Here is a 15,825-nt window from a genome sequence, read left to right as displayed (position 1 = left end):
CTGAAAGGTTTCAAAGTTAGCAACAATGCCCACTGAAACAATCTGTAATATCTATACTCTGAACCAGTGCAAAAAGAAAAAAGTTTAAATGAAATTTTTATGAGTTACAAAGTGCAAATCTCCCCTGAATCCAATGTTACTGAAGAACTTGGTTTTGACAGCTTTATAGTACTTTTTCATATCTTAAAGTGAAATCAATAAAAGTTTTGTAAAACTTTCCCCACATTTCAGTTATTTCAGTGATTTAACTCATTTAAAATAATCAAGATCCTAACTTCCTTTGTCACCATCACCCTAATTTTAAAAGGAAAGTTACACTGGTGATAAATTAGCAAAAAAAAATTTAAAAATATCATTTTACATTTTCCTGATTCATTTTAGTAAATGAAAATGGGTACCTAACTCAATAATCATGAGCTTTTTTCAAAGAATCTTCTAAATCTCAAGCTATTCACTGTCATTTCTTAAATCAAAGTTCAACTTTATTTCTAGTATTCAAGGTCAGACTTAATTAGGACATTAAATTTCCTTCATTTTCACTATGATTTTTAAAAGACAGGCTTAAACTTTAAAATTATAATACTTTCCTTCTGAAATTAAGGCTGTATTACTTTGCCCTTTTAAAATTATGAAGGTGCCTGTTCCTCTTACTACTCATGGTAAAGGTGTCAAACAGACACAGCTTTCCTTTAAAACTGCTTATTGCACTAAAAGATAACAAAAACAACTTGTCAGTTCTTAAAATAAAAGTGATTAAATTTCTATAAAAGATGTTGCCAATATGATCCTATAATTATTAAAGCACTATTCTAATAAATATAAAAGAAAAGGAAGCTAACTTCAAACACATACATATATGTTTATATATACACATATATAAAAATATATATATGAAAATCACATTAAAGTATGAGAGGCAGCAAGTTAACTAGCAAACAAAAATTAATAAAAACCTCAACAAACCCTTCTCTCTTTGCATCCAATCTCAGAGTCTCAACCCTAGAGAGTTCCAATCACTTAAAATATTTACCTTTCATGAAAGCTTTAAGGGATTTCCATTATAACTCAAAGAAACAGAAGGCTTTAGAATACATATCATTTATAGAGAGAAAGAGTTAGAACTACTGACAGAGTTTTATATTTATAGCAGCTTTAACAAAAGCACTAAAGAAAAAGAATAGGTTGCTACTATTTATGTACACATTGCACAAATGGCAAATGTAAGTTCAAAGCAGGAGGAGCAGACACACTCTCACAAAAACAGATACATGAAATAATTTTGTTTCTTAAGAAAGAAAGCAATATCAAAAATTGAAGACTCAGAACTGTGTATGAGATAAGAGATAGGAGTAAGGTGTGCAAAAACAAAACAAAACAAAACAAAATCTAGTTTGCCATGCTTCATATTCAAATGAACCAGATACAGGAACATCTGAATGTCACTAGTAGCATTAGGGGGAAAATGTTTGCAATGAAGGAAAGGGAGGTAGAGAGAAAGAAAACTGGTGGTAGGGGGATAGCAAAAGGGAAAGGAAGTCCCCCAATGGAATGAGCTATAATATACACAGACACATATATATCTATTGTCAATGTAGATCAGATATATATGCATATGAAATATGCATGTATATATTTGGAATATACACAGATACCTTTTATGATACATGAATCCACATTAATTTTTTTGCACACATAATTGTGAATAATCACTTTGATTATTCATGTAGGTGTGTATTTTTAAACCATCATTTACATTTACTTTACTTTTTTTTTTTTTTTTTTTGCAAAGATAGTTGTGCTGCCAAGCAACTTGAGGTAAAGGCATTAAAAGGGTTAGACTACAAGAAAGAGAAAATAAAACAATCGCGATACTTCCTACAGGAGACCGCACAAAAAAGCAGTTGGCTGGTTTCATATTGCATAATGGTACTGTGTTCCTTGATGGAGTAAACAATCATCACTGCATCAACATAAAGATCAGACACAGGCCTCCACACAGTGTTAACTTCTGTATGGCTGGAGGCATCCCACTCAACTGACTCCACTGGAAACATACATTGTATGTTGATTCATCTTTCATTTCTTCCTTTCAGAGACTATCCTTGGACTTCTTAAGCAAAGTACATTGTGCGTAAGGTATCCTGGTGAATCTGTACAGCCTTGGCAAGAGCCTGTGGATCTCGCCCATTGCTCTGTCCTGAAACATGACTTCCTTCGGCACTGTAAGAGAAGTAGCAATGAAAACAAAAACAAACCCTATTTTGATGTAGTAATTCTGAACAATATCATGTTACAAGAAAATGTGAAAATATTTTTTTTAAAAAAGGGACTGGCATAATGAACTTCAATCTGTCACCCAGTTTCAATAATTAATTAATTCAAGGCTGATTTTGTTTCTCACTTCTTTAGGATTACTTAGCAGCAAACCCCTATCATTTTTATGTTTATATCACATTTATTACTAATAATCTCTCCATTGAGTTAATTTGGTAAAGCCTAATTACCTACACAGCCCATCTGAGTGTGATCCCTTATTTCAGGCCATCTGTTCTATTTTTTTCTTTTAAAAAGATTTATTTGTTTATCTGTTTATTTATTTATTTATTTATGCACTGGGTACAGTCAGAAGCGCAGGAGGGTGAGAGAATTCACCAGAGCCAGAGCGGGGAGCAGAGAAGGCAGAAGGACCGAAGTACACTGCTGAGGGGAGCAGCGGGTGGCAGGAGAGGTCTGTGCGCCATGAGGGACCCTCCTCCGGTGGCCGGGGAGCAGCCGGGGATTGAACCGGTGGTGCAGAAGCTGCTGGCAGCTTTGCAATCCAGCGCTCAACCGCTGTGCCACCGGGGAGACCCTAAATGCCAGTATTTTATAGAAAACAGGAGCATACACTTACATGGAAATACTTAAAAGATATTTTCCAGGAAAATTCTAACACAGAGACCATATTTGGATTTGGGTAAGAATCTGCATTTGTTATGTTTCTATATTACCTGTCATGTTCTTTGTCCACAAGATGATATCTGGCTCTGAATGCCACCAAGTGAGCATAATACGCTGGTGCAGGTATAGAAACAGACCGTGTACAGCGCACATACGTGTGGCAGAGCTGGTAAGTTAGCAGCTGAAGTTCATCTGCAGTAAAGCAGTTATCATCCCATAAAACATGATAGTGTGAAGGACGGCTGGTACCCTATAGAGAAGACAATTGTATATATTCTGTTTATTTTTAAACTTTAAAAAAAAAATTCAGCACAGACCAAGTTATATAAAAAGCTAGTTTTTGTACATTAATAAATGATATACTAATTTAATAACTGATTTTTAAAGAAAGATTTATTTATTTATAAAAGCACTGGGTACAGTCAGAAGCGTGGGAGGGTAAGAGAATTCACCAGAGCCAGAGCAGGGAACAGAACAGGCAGACTGATGAAATACACTGCTGAGGGAAGGAGCGGGCGCAGCAGGAGAGGTCTGTCATGCCATGTGGGACCCTCACCGGTGGCTGGGGATCTAACTCGCACTGCAGAGGCTGCAGGCAGCTTCGCAACCCAGCGCTCAACCACTGTGCCACTGGGAGGCCTTTTTTTAAAATTTTTTTTATTTTTTATATTTATATATATATTTTTTTCAAGATTTATTTATTTATGCATCCAAGAACTGGGGTACAGGCCAGAGGTGCAGGGGGAAGGAGTGAGAGGATTCACCAGAGACAGAGTGGGGAGCAGGCGATCGACTGAAATACACTGCTGAGGGGAGCAGTGGGTGAGACAGGAGAGGTCTGCCTCGCCATGTGGGTAGCTCCCTGGCTGGCTGGGGATCGAACAGGGGCTGCGGATAGATACAAAGTGCTGTGCTTAACTCCTTGTGCCACCAGGGAGGCCCCAATATTTTAATATACTTTTGAGTTTTATATTAAGGACCCAATTAAAGGAGAGTCATCCTATTAAACTACTGATAGTCTGATCTTCTCATAGAAATAAGCCCCTCTCAGCATAAGAAAGGGTTTCACCTTATTTCATGTAGAAATAATTTGGAATACAGAGAAGAATATTTCTCTTTTCCTTTTTCTGAAAATTCAAAAGACATAGTAAGAATGAAAATTGTTGAATAAAAACATTTTATCCCAGTGCAGGCTTACCTGTATTCCTGCATGGCTACAGAGGTAAAAATCAAACTCGTATGGGTGTGTAATGTCTGTGTCAACTGTTGTTCCAGCTGGGATGTTGCCACTTCTTCCGACCTACATTTATTTGGTCAAAGTTTAAATAAAAAAGGTAAAGAAGGTGTCTGAAAGCACTTTAAAAAAATGTACAGATATACTCTGATTCCATGTTTCACTACTCTCATTTAGAAATATTACTTAAGTAGGCATTAAGAGCAGACCTTATTCTGCCCTGGTTCCTATTCTTAAATGTTGCTGACAGTAAGAGCTGACAAGCAACAAAGAATTATTAGTACCTACTGATACTTAGTTGGGAGCTGGTCCCACTATGGGCCCAAGACATTTAGGTAAAACATTTAAGAAAACCACTGTAAAGTTTCTTTGCGTGTTCCAACTTATGGTACTTGTGCACAACAGGGACTCTTGAATGTGTAATTCATGAAAATTAGCATTTTCCTGGAAGAACAGTATATTTTTAGAGAGAAAGAATGCTGACAACAACATTAACAGTAGCTACCATTTGTTAACCATTTTTGTGTCCGGTACTTTAAATATATTTCTAATCGTGATAATTCCATGTTAGGTGTTATTCCCATTTATTTGGGGAATCTAAGACCCAGGAATGTAAAATAATTTCCCCAATAGCATACAATAAAGGGCAGAATTGGGAGTCAAAAGCTGAAATGACTGCAAAGGACTTATTCCTTTTATTTCATTCTAGTTGTTTCAAACTTTTAAGAAAACATGATTTTCCCTAAATAGATAATGTTATGAATGAAATGGTTTGAAACTCCTAATAATGAAAGTTTTATAATAAAATACTTTAAAATGCATATGCATACTCACCTCCATCTCCTTGTCCCTAACACATTTAAATCATTCACTAAAGTCTAGGTTTACAAGGCTGGCAGATCAGAAACTCTTTGATGAGCTGAGACATTACCCCTGCCATGAGAGGAACTGCTATCAAGTAGTGGCTTTGGTTGTAACTGTGAGCCCACTAGCCAGGCCTCACCAAGAAGAAAGTGAACAATTCATAATCTACTAAAATATGTCTATTCTTCACAGGTAAGTTTCATAAGTAGCACATATAAAAAGTTTTACTTTTGAGAGTCAGCAGAATGCCTGGGTCCAAATCTCAGTTCCACTAGTCTCTAGTTGTGTGATCTGGGACATGGTATTTCACCTCTCTGTGCCCCTGTCTCCTCATTTACAAATATCTCCCATCTATTAGTAATAGTTGTAACATTCAGAGCAAAGGTGAGAGAGAAACAAATGAAGGACTGCTATAACTAAACATCAGTTACTAGCAATGGTTAAAGCTAACTTAGGTTTTCTTAACACTGTTTTTGAAGAGACCCTTTGGTTTTCTAGGTATAGAAATGTACCTAGAAATTTGGGGTCAACAGCCCTTAATGTCACAGAGGCCATATTGAAACCATCACCTCTGCCATTAGAGAGGTGGGCTAGGCCAGTGAGTAAGAGCACTCTGGAGCCAGGTTACCTGAGGTGAGCTCTTGTTCCACCCAATTACTAACTTACAACATTGGGAGGTTATTTAATTTTCATGTGACAGTTTCCTTCTGTGCAAATCAAATAACAGTCATCATCATCATCATCATCATCATCATCATCATCATCATCATCAGTACCTCAGAGTGTTGTTTGTGAGGACTGAATGAGTTAAATTTATTAAGAATGTCTAGAAAAATATCTGTTATTATTATTTCTTTTTTCTATTACTACCCCCATCACCACCACTCTATCAAACTTTTGAATGCTTAATATGTACCAAGCACCGTTTTAAGCATGTTATTTTTTAATCCTCTTAACAATCCAAATAAACTACCTATTAATATTTTACAAATCTTGCTGAGAAAAAAAACAAAACAAAACAGGTACAGGGATGTTATGTTATTTGCTCAAAGTTACACAGTAAATGTAACTAAAGACCAAATATATACCAAAGACAAAACACATTCTCTTTTCAGAGAGTGCATTTTTTTATTGCACCCTATTCCCAAGAGGACACTCACACTTGTAATCCTCAGACTTCTCTGCTCCATGATTTGTAGGATGGGGAGGGGAGGACAATGTACTGGAAATGACAGTAAAATGGCCACTTGCATATGTTTCATATAGATAAGAAGGCATATTTCTTAGCTACTTATACTTCCTTTTCCTTTCTAATTATAAAAACACACATGCATAGTATAAAATACAGAAATTCTGTGAATTTTAAAGGAAGCAGTATTTAAAAGTTAGCTTGCATGTATTTTTCATTAATCACTCTGTAAGTCCCTAGCTTTTATTTTTTTTATTTTATTATTATTTTTTAAAATAAATTTTATTTTTATATTCCCCATACAATTGCAACCCTCTTATTTTGACCCCAAATCCCTCCCCTCCATTTTTAAAAGAGACTGTAACCTTCTTTCTCCTGAATATTTAATATGTTCTTCTGAACATCTACTGACATGAATAGAAAGAATGACTTTAAAACCATCAGTTTCTTCACAACAACAAAAACGTGTAATAGGATTTTGAACACTTGGAGCATTACAAGAAATTCTCAAAATTTAAGCAGCAAAAATCTATTCTGATATTTCTAAACTCATAATCTGTTTTGCTGAAATTTGCCATTATATGTTGTAAACTCTCTTGTTGGCAGAAAGTCTTTCTTAAGTGCTTTGTGAACTATGTTAGATAAGCTTGGCTTAAAATAGTATTACAACAGATGTAAGATTACCCTTTCTGTCCTATCAGCACAAAATAATCGCGTGTGATGTCTCTTTTGAACGACAATGTAGGTTATTCCAGGTTGATAGTCTTTCTCCAAACTGATACAGGCTTCTCGAATTGCTAGTAGCTCATAATATAATACCTAGAGAAGATGAAATGGAAAGGTTTGAGATAGTCAATTGTTCTCTGATACATATTTCAAAGTAAAATGGTTTAGCTTTAGGATTTCTTAATTCCATCACTTTACCGCTAAATACACTTCTCTATTCCATCTTTATTTCCTGAGCATGGTCTTACCAATCGAGGCTTCCATTTTAAAAGGGAAAACCCAAGGCTGCAGCATCATTTTGACTTTAGGAACTCTGAACTTAAGTAAGTCTTTTTTTTTTTTTTTAAATTTTTTTTTTTTTAAAGATTTTATTTATTTATTTATACAAGCACTGGGTACAGTCAGAAGTGCGGGAGGGTGAGAGAATTCACCAGAGTCAGAGGGGAGAGCAGAGCAGGCAGAATGACGAAGTACACTGCTGAGGGGAGCAGCGGGCGGCAGGAGAGGTCTGCGCGCCATGTGGGACCCTCGCCTGGAGGCCGGGCATCGAACTGGCGCTGCAGAGGCTGCAGGCAGCTTCGCAACCCAGCGCTCAACTGCTGCGCCACTGGGGAGGCCCTTAAGTAAGTAGTTTAATGTCAGAACTAAATGCATATTATAAACATGTCATCTGGCTTAACCATACATAATGAGTATCAGCCAACTAACCTGTCTAAACTGTCCCTCTGAAACACCATCCCGATAAAAGATGATACGAGTAGGCTTGAACCGAGTTGATTTATAAAACTGAATGAGAAGTTCTCGAACCATGGAGGCCAAGTCCTGGATGATTTCCTGCCGAGGTCTCTGAACTCTTACTGTAGCACAGTATCTGCTTGGGTGTGCATCCATACTACCTACAACCTATGTCAGAAAAAGTAAAGTAGAAAATATGATAAGCAATACTATATGAATATGAATTTTACCACAATATAACCTGAGAAAGTACATTGGGTTTCATATAATTTTGTGTTTTACTATAACCATATTATTTATCAATGCTCATTTTTAGAGTAATCAAAAATTGATAACTTCTACAAAAATTCTGTGATGAACAGAATGAAAGATACAGTATAAGGTCAAAATTTTCCTATAAGTAGGTTACACTGTACACTTAATAAAGATTCTAACTTATAGATGTTGCTGGTAGGTCAGAGATTTATATGGAAAGCAAGGGACAAAAAGACATACATAAAGAGAGTAGGAGAAAGAAGAGAACTGAAAAAGATGACCCATTCAAACCACTGATTTCTCATCGTATCTCTCATACTTTTCTAAATCAGAAATCATATATAAGACTGGAATCATTTTAGAATAGTTATGCTTTATAAATTTAAAATTTTTTCCCCCTCTCTTACTGTAATAACTAAGACCGGAAGGTTTAAATCTATAGTCAGTCTGACTACTCTGTATTTCTGGTCCTCAGGTAAGTTAAACTTGGTTTTGAGGGTAGCTATCTCATTTTCTCCTTCTGTGCTTTGTTTAATAGCTATGTGTTTGGGGCAGAGGGAACTTTGAGGCATGAACTGAAAAGTTTACCCTGACTAGTTAATATCACTTACTTCTACTGAAGTATTTTCAAAAATGTCCATACATCCTTCTGTTAGGAGCCCTGGCTGAGAACCAGCTTCTTTTTCTTCCAAGGCAGTATTTACACCAAGGTCATACTTCAAAAATGGAACTCTAACCATTTCTTTCCTTGAATGGCATCTCACTACTAATAGTAAGCCCATGTCTTTTCTAATGGTACCAAAAACAAAACAAAACAGCTCACAAAAGTTTACTATAGCCCCACAGCCTAGTACATTATATAACAACTTCCTGCATTTCTCAACATTCCCCCAACATCACATTTTGCCATCTAAATTTTAATTTTTATCAATACCATGGTAGTATCTATTTAATAATTTGTGACACTTATTAGTTACATTTGTTTCTCACACTAGACTTTAGTTACTTGGGAACAGAAGTCACATAGCAAATAATAGATTCTATTTATAAAACCTCTGATAATCATAAAAGAAAGTGGATATTTGGTAGAAATGAGTTTAATAGGAAAAAAAAATGACTACCTAGACGTCCATAGGAATTCAAATATGCTTAGGCTTTCTTGGAAGATGGCCCTAAAAGAGTATATCCAAAATAAATCTTTTGAATTTCTTTATCATTTTATCTTCTATAATAACATTTTATGAATATCAGAGATGGCTTGATACTACTTCTAGGACATCTGAATTGTAAACAATTCATGTATAACATTAAGAATAAAAACTAATGTAACTTATTAATAGATAAAAAGTAAATTTTCGTTACTTAATGAAAATAGTTTTAGAAGATATTTAGTATTACTATCATTTTCCAGAATAAGTACGATTTGTCAGACTTTTAAAACTTAAAATTGATGTAAAGACTACACTGATAGATGACAGAAAAAATAAGAATTCTTACAGTTTAACTTCTGGAATTTATCAAGTCTACTTAAATATTTCGACATTTTAAAAACACTGGCATTTGTTAAAATCAAGCCATTTTCAAGTTGAGTAAAATCTTACTTGGCTTTCAGAAATTTACAGAAAATAAACTTAAAGGAACTGACACAGAAAGTTTACAAATACAGAGGTGAGCAAAGATACAACAGACAGATGTTAAAAGTAGCAGTGGCAGTGTTAAAGAATTTAGGTACAAGGTATTAAATTAAACGAATGTGGAAGCTATTTTATATTAAAAAAATGCAATCTATCGAACTTAAATATAATGTATCTTTCTCTAAAAAAGATGTTACTAAAATAAACTATCAAAGACATTACTAAAATAAACTATCTGAATTACAAATAACTGAAAAAAAAAACAATTATATAGAAAGGTTAAATAGAAGTTAAAGTAGCATATAGAAAATCTGAGTGATATAAATTTGATTTAACAGATACACAGATGACTCTTGAACAACATAGGTCTACTTGATATAAATCTTTTTTTATAAGATTTATTTTTATTTATTTATGCATACAAGAAGTGGGATGCAGGCCAGAGGCGGGTGTGTGTGTGTGTGTGTGTCTCTGTGTGTGTGTGAGAGAGAGAGAGCGAGAGAGAGCGAGAGAGAGAGAGAGAGAGAGAGAGAGAGAGAGAGAGAGAGAGGAGAGAGAGAGAGAGAGAGAGAGAGAGAGAGAGAGAGAGAGGATTCACCAGAGACAGAGTGGGGAGCAGAACAGGCAGATCTACTGAAACACACTGCTGAGGGAGCAGCAGGTGAGACAGGAGAGGTCTGCTGCCCCATGTGGGTTGCTCCCTGCCTGGGGATCAAACTCAGGCCACTCAAGCTGCAGCGGTGATAGCATGACAGCGCTGAGATTTAATCCCTAGGCCACCACAGAGGCCCACTTCTAAGTGGATCTGCTCCCAGATTCAACATTCATAGATTCAATCAACCAACACCCTCAGATCTGGATCCCTGCATATAGAAGGCCTACGATAAGTTACACGGGGATTTTCCACTGTGAGTATGGTAGGTGCCCCCAATTCCCATTTTGTAAAGGGGTAACTGTATGTAAAAGGTTTAACTCTCAAACCAAAGAACAATCACTTTTTGAAAAACCTAAATCAACAGAAGTTGGTTTCATGGAAAATATCATTAAAACTTAAAAAGTTAAGCTGACATGTTGGTCTCTGTTTAAACTTTAGGTAAGATAAAGTTATCTAGGGATACTCACAGCAGCAATTGAAGGCTTCTTCCCATCACCCGTCTTCCCATCACCCGCTGGTGGATGAGTGACATCTGCTCCCAAAAAGATCACTGGTTGCTGGAACACAGAAGGTCTTAAACAAATTTTAAAAAAGAGTTAGGTAACTCATTTCTTTCATTATCCACGTATCTGTTGCACACTACTGCAACACAAGGCAAACTGCTGACACAGCACAGAGGAAATCCTATATAGATAGTTCATATGCTTAAATACTGACAGCTTTATTCTCTTAACTCTTGACTCTCTAGACAATGAAGGAAAAGCAATGGATCTATCCAATGTCTTATTCAGAGCAGTTTTCTGGTGCTGGTGGTTTAGAGGCAACTGCTGCTACCATTCTTTGTAAGCATACAATGATAACCTTACTCATTAACCCACCAATTTATATCAAACTTTCTTTATTTTACTTACACTTCTCCTTATCTCTCAAGGAGAAAAGGAATCTCTCTGCCTTACACTGGAAGAGATCATGGGAGTGGCTGCTTCTCTTCCTCTGGCCTTAAGTTTGAGTATCCTACAAATAATAATCACAAAGTGCTGGTAGTTCACCTTATTTTAAAACAACTGTGTCTTAGTTCTTGGATTTTTTTTTTAAAGATTTATTTATTTATACAAGAACCAGGGTACAGGCCAGATATGTGGGAAGGTGAGAGGATTCACCAGAGACAGAGAGGGAACAGAAGAGGCAGACTGAAATACACTGCTGAGGGGAGCAGCGGGCGAGACAGGAGAGGTCTGCTGCACCATATGGGTTGTTCCCTGGCCGGCCAAGCATTGAATTTGTGCTGCAGAGGCTGCGATTGCTTCATAGTGTGGTGCTTAACCCTTTGCACCACCAGGGAGGCCCAGTTCTTGGACTTCTTGATAAAATTCTACTCATTTATTCTATCTCATTTATGAATATCCTTTCATATTTAGTAGGGACTGGAAGTAGCAGACACAGGATGGAAAAACAGGAAAAGAAGAGCTTATGTGTCAAACACACATCCATCCTTGTTTTCATGCTTATTTGTGGTGCATATTAATCAAGATATTTCACTTTTTCAGAGAACTAGTTGCTTCCACTAGTAAAAGGAAACCTGTTGCTCAGCCTCTTCCCCAGCAAGTGACAGTCTCCATGTCTCACACTGGCTGAGAGCCATCGGACATGGTGACAATGCAACAGTAACACAGCATCTGTTATCCCTCTGACTGCAGCAGGGTCAATATGATTTCTTGACATGACCCCCTTCCTAGATGAGTAGTTTCATAACATCAGGCTGAAGATGACTATCAAATAATGAGAAACCACATCAAATAATGGTTTCAAACCAGGCTCTTTAGTGAGAAAGAAATAAAGCTCTCAATATTTTCTAGCTAAAAGGTATTTTGCATAAAAAATGAAAACGAAGATGGTTAGGAATTTTCACAAGGGAATCTCTTAACCTTGCCAATCCAAACTTCAAATTTTTGTCAAAACGTGTGTTTGTCTCTCATGCCAGGCAGGAATCACAGAAGACATGACCTACAAAGATCACTGCTATGGCAATATATAGAAAAATGGAGACAAAAAAGAATGACTACTTTTAGTGAGCATCTTACCTTTGATGAGGTACAAGAATATTATTGATTCCTCCAAGTTTAACATTTATCTTTAGGCACAGATTTGAGAGAGTCTGAGGAGAAGTTTTTATTACATTCTTGACTTGAACACACTGTGTAGCCATACCCAAAAGTGTGTCTCCTACACGTTTCACTTCAGCTATGGAACAAATGCAAATACTTCTAGTTAGAAAACAGATAAAACTTTACTAAAAATAAGCTACTATGTTTCACTCCTTGAAATACACTCTTGTATTACAGGATACCACAAATTTTACCAATACAAAGACAATTCTGTTAAAAGATCATATAGTTCCTTATAGTGTTTGTTGTACTCACTTCAGTAACCTTCTCATTTATATTATTTAATGCAGAGGTAATTATAGCATATGTATAGCTTTCAATCTTATTCTTTTTTTTTTTTTAAACAAACACTCCAATCTTTTAAGTCTTTTTTTTTTTTAAGATTTATTTATTTATTTATACAAGCACTGGGTACAGTCAGAAGCGCGGGAGGGCGAGAGAATTCACCAGAGCCAGAGCGGGGAGCAGAGCAGGCAGAAGGACCGAGGTACACTGCTGAGGGGAGCAGCGGGCGGCAGGAGAGGTCTGCGCGCCATGTGGGACCCTCCCCTCCGGTGGCCGGGGAGCAGCTGGGGATCAAACCGGTGCCGCAGAAGCTGTGGGCAGCTTCGCAACCCAGCGCTCAACCGCTGGGCCACCGGGGAGGCCCCTCAATCTTATTCTTTAATCCTTAAAAATACAGAGATATTACAGTGCAAACAGGGTTTCTGCTCCATCCCCTCTATCCCACTCCTGTCATTACAGGTACCACGAAGGGCTCAGTATACATAACTTCTTATGTATAAAACACATGGAAAACATTTGAAATGAGTATTGAGAACACACTAAATATTCTATTTTGCAATTTGTCATTTTCAGTTAATAATATAGTATGTTATGAGTCTTAATATACAGATTGGCTTTATTATTTATAACAGCAGCAGTTATTCTGCTTTTAAATGCCATAAGGTGTTTAACAAGTCATACCCTGGAGTATTTTTAGCTTATTCCAGATTTTCATTATTAAAACAATGCTCTGAATAATATTCCTGTACATTTATTTTTGTTTGGTTATGTAACTATAGTTTCAGGCTGAATTTCTACAAGTAGAATTGAAGGGTCAGAGGTAAACATATTTAGCATTTTAATAGATACTGACAAACTGCCTTCCAAAAAAGTTTATTCATTAATTTAACAAGTAGTTAAAGTGCAACAATACATGCTAGCACTGGGCTGGGTTCTGGATATGTAATGATAAGTTAACAGAAACATTATTCTTGCCCTCATCGAGTTTATAGTCTAGCCAGAGAGATAAGCATTAATTAAATAACTGCCAAATTTAACTTACAACTGTGAAAGCAACATAAACAACAGGTACAAGGTGCTATAAGACAATAAAAGAGAGACTTTGACCTTGTCAAAGGGGTTAGGCAAAACTTCTCCAAGGAAGGGCTGTCTGAACTAAAATTCAAAAGAAGAATGTGCATTTACTTGGTGAAGGGTGGAAGGTGGGTTATGAGAAGCAATACAGGTAGAAGGAGGAGGATGAGCAAAGAGTTCCTGTGGGGAAAAAAGAATATACAGTGAGATGAATCCTGAAGAGGTAGGAAGTTCTGGATTTGAACACATAATCCTTTAAGAGATTGTCTTAAATATCAATTACAAAATGAAAAACTGCTGAGGTGGGGGTGATAGGGAAGGGAATAAAGTCATATTGTATTTTAAAAAGACCTCACTGGATTTCAATTATAGCTCCAATATATAAAAGGTGTGGAAGTCATCACTCCAGTCCTAACAGCAAGAAAAAAAGCTGAACAAACTGAAAATCAATGACTTTTCTTAGCAATATCAGAGAAATGAGGTCACAGAGCAGAATGCCTCCCCTAAAACAGGTGAATATGGAGAATCACAGCCAAGATCAGCTTATTAGAAATAGAAGTCAATAAAGCCAGTAACTGGTAGGAACAATTACAGAGTTGACTACTATAACTCAACAAGAAAAAATCCAATTAAAAAATGGCCAAAGGACTTGAATACACATTTCTCCAAAAAAGATACACAAATGGTCAATAAGCACATGAAAAGATGCTCCACATTATTAATCACTAGGGAAATGCAAATCAAACTCACAATGAGATACCCTTTCACACCCACTAGGATGGTTATTCTTAAAAAAACTGAAAATGACAAGTGTTGGTGAAGTCATGGGGAAATCAGAACTCTTGTGCATTGTTAGTGGGAATGCAAAGTTGTGCAGCTGCTACGGAAAACAGTATGGCAACTGGTTAAAAATTAAACAGAATTACTATTTATCCCAAAATTTCACTTCTGGTAAATACATCTAAAAGAAGTAAAAGGATGGCTGGTACAGACTGCTGTATAATCATACTCATAGCCTCATTATTCACAACAGCTCAAAGGTGGAAGTGAGCAAGTGTGCCAATGATGGACAAATAGGTAAACAAAACATGATATGTATGTGTGTGTGTGTGTGTGTATATATATATATATATATATATATAAAATGGAATATTATTCAGTCTAAAAAAGGGAGAAAATTTGACACAACCTAAATTAACCTAGAGGATATAATGCTAAATGAAATAAATAAGTCACAAAAGAACAAATATCATATGATTTATTTATACTAAGTAACTAAATAGTCAAATTCATAGACAGCAAATAGAACAGGGGTGTTTAGGGACTGGGGGAGGGAAGATGGGCGCTAGTGTTCAATAAATATGAAGTTTCAAATAGGAATGATGAAAAAGCTCTGGACATGGGTGGCAATGGTGGTGGCAAAACAATGTGAATTATTTAATGCCACTGAACAGTATACTATATGTAAAACGGAAAATAATAAAACTACTAGAAGATAACAGAAAAAATTTAGATCACTTTGGACTTGAAGTAAGTTTTTAAATAAAACACCAAAAACATGATCTGTGGTAGAAAAAACTGGCAATGAACTTTATTAAAATTAAAAACTTGTGCTCTATTAAAGATGCTATTGAGAGTGAAAAGACAAGCCATAGACAGGGAGAAAATATTTGCAAAATACATATTTGACAAGGAACCTGTATCCAAAATACACAAAGAACTTTTAAAACTGAACAATAAGAAAACAAACATCCCAATTAATTAAAAATGGACAAAAGCAGCTGGAGCACTCTCCATTGCTTCTTCAGTGTGGAAGGATGTCTGTGTTGAGAATAACCACTATGACTTCCAGGGCTTTGTTGAAGCCTCAGATGCAAGGCCTTCTGGTCAAGCATCTGAGAGTTCCTATTGTTGGAGCAATCATTGTGTTCCGGGGGTGGCAGTTTTCTTTAAGTTTGAAACAAGAAAGAAGGTATATGCAGATTTCTACAGAAATGATGATTCATGAAAGATTTTGAGGTGATGAGAAAGGCTGGTTATCTTTCAAAGGGCAGAGTGATCTTGAAATA

At 36.2% G+C, this 15,825-nt stretch overlaps 1 protein-coding gene across 1 annotated transcript in view; it reads right to left on the bottom strand.

Moving 5' to 3' along the window:
- Positions 1-2,111: 2,111 nt before the first annotated feature.
- The window catches only part of LOC311176613 (protein argonaute-3), a gene marked incomplete at both ends in the record, with an annotated part of 76,751 nt that continues 63,037 nt past the window's right edge, over positions 2,112-15,825 (bottom strand). Inside the window, 7 exons of the mRNA XM_084242267.1 lie at positions 2,112-2,220; positions 2,991-3,190; positions 4,139-4,240; positions 6,912-7,046; positions 7,662-7,856; positions 10,700-10,805; positions 12,314-12,473. Of these exons, the coding sequence (XP_084098393.1) occupies positions 2,112-2,220; positions 2,991-3,190; positions 4,139-4,240; positions 6,912-7,046; positions 7,662-7,856; positions 10,700-10,805; positions 12,314-12,473 (1,007 nt within the window). The remainder of the gene's footprint in view (positions 2,221-2,990; positions 3,191-4,138; positions 4,241-6,911; positions 7,047-7,661; positions 7,857-10,699; positions 10,806-12,313; positions 12,474-15,825) is intronic.

The sequence above is a fragment of the Talpa europaea genome, assembly GCF_964194135.1.
Source record: "Talpa europaea genome assembly, chromosome: 9".
Taxonomy (NCBI): Eukaryota; Metazoa; Chordata; class Mammalia; order Eulipotyphla; family Talpidae; genus Talpa; species Talpa europaea.
The sequence above is the reverse complement of the archived record's forward strand: the minus strand, read 5'-3'. Positions and strand labels throughout refer to the sequence as shown.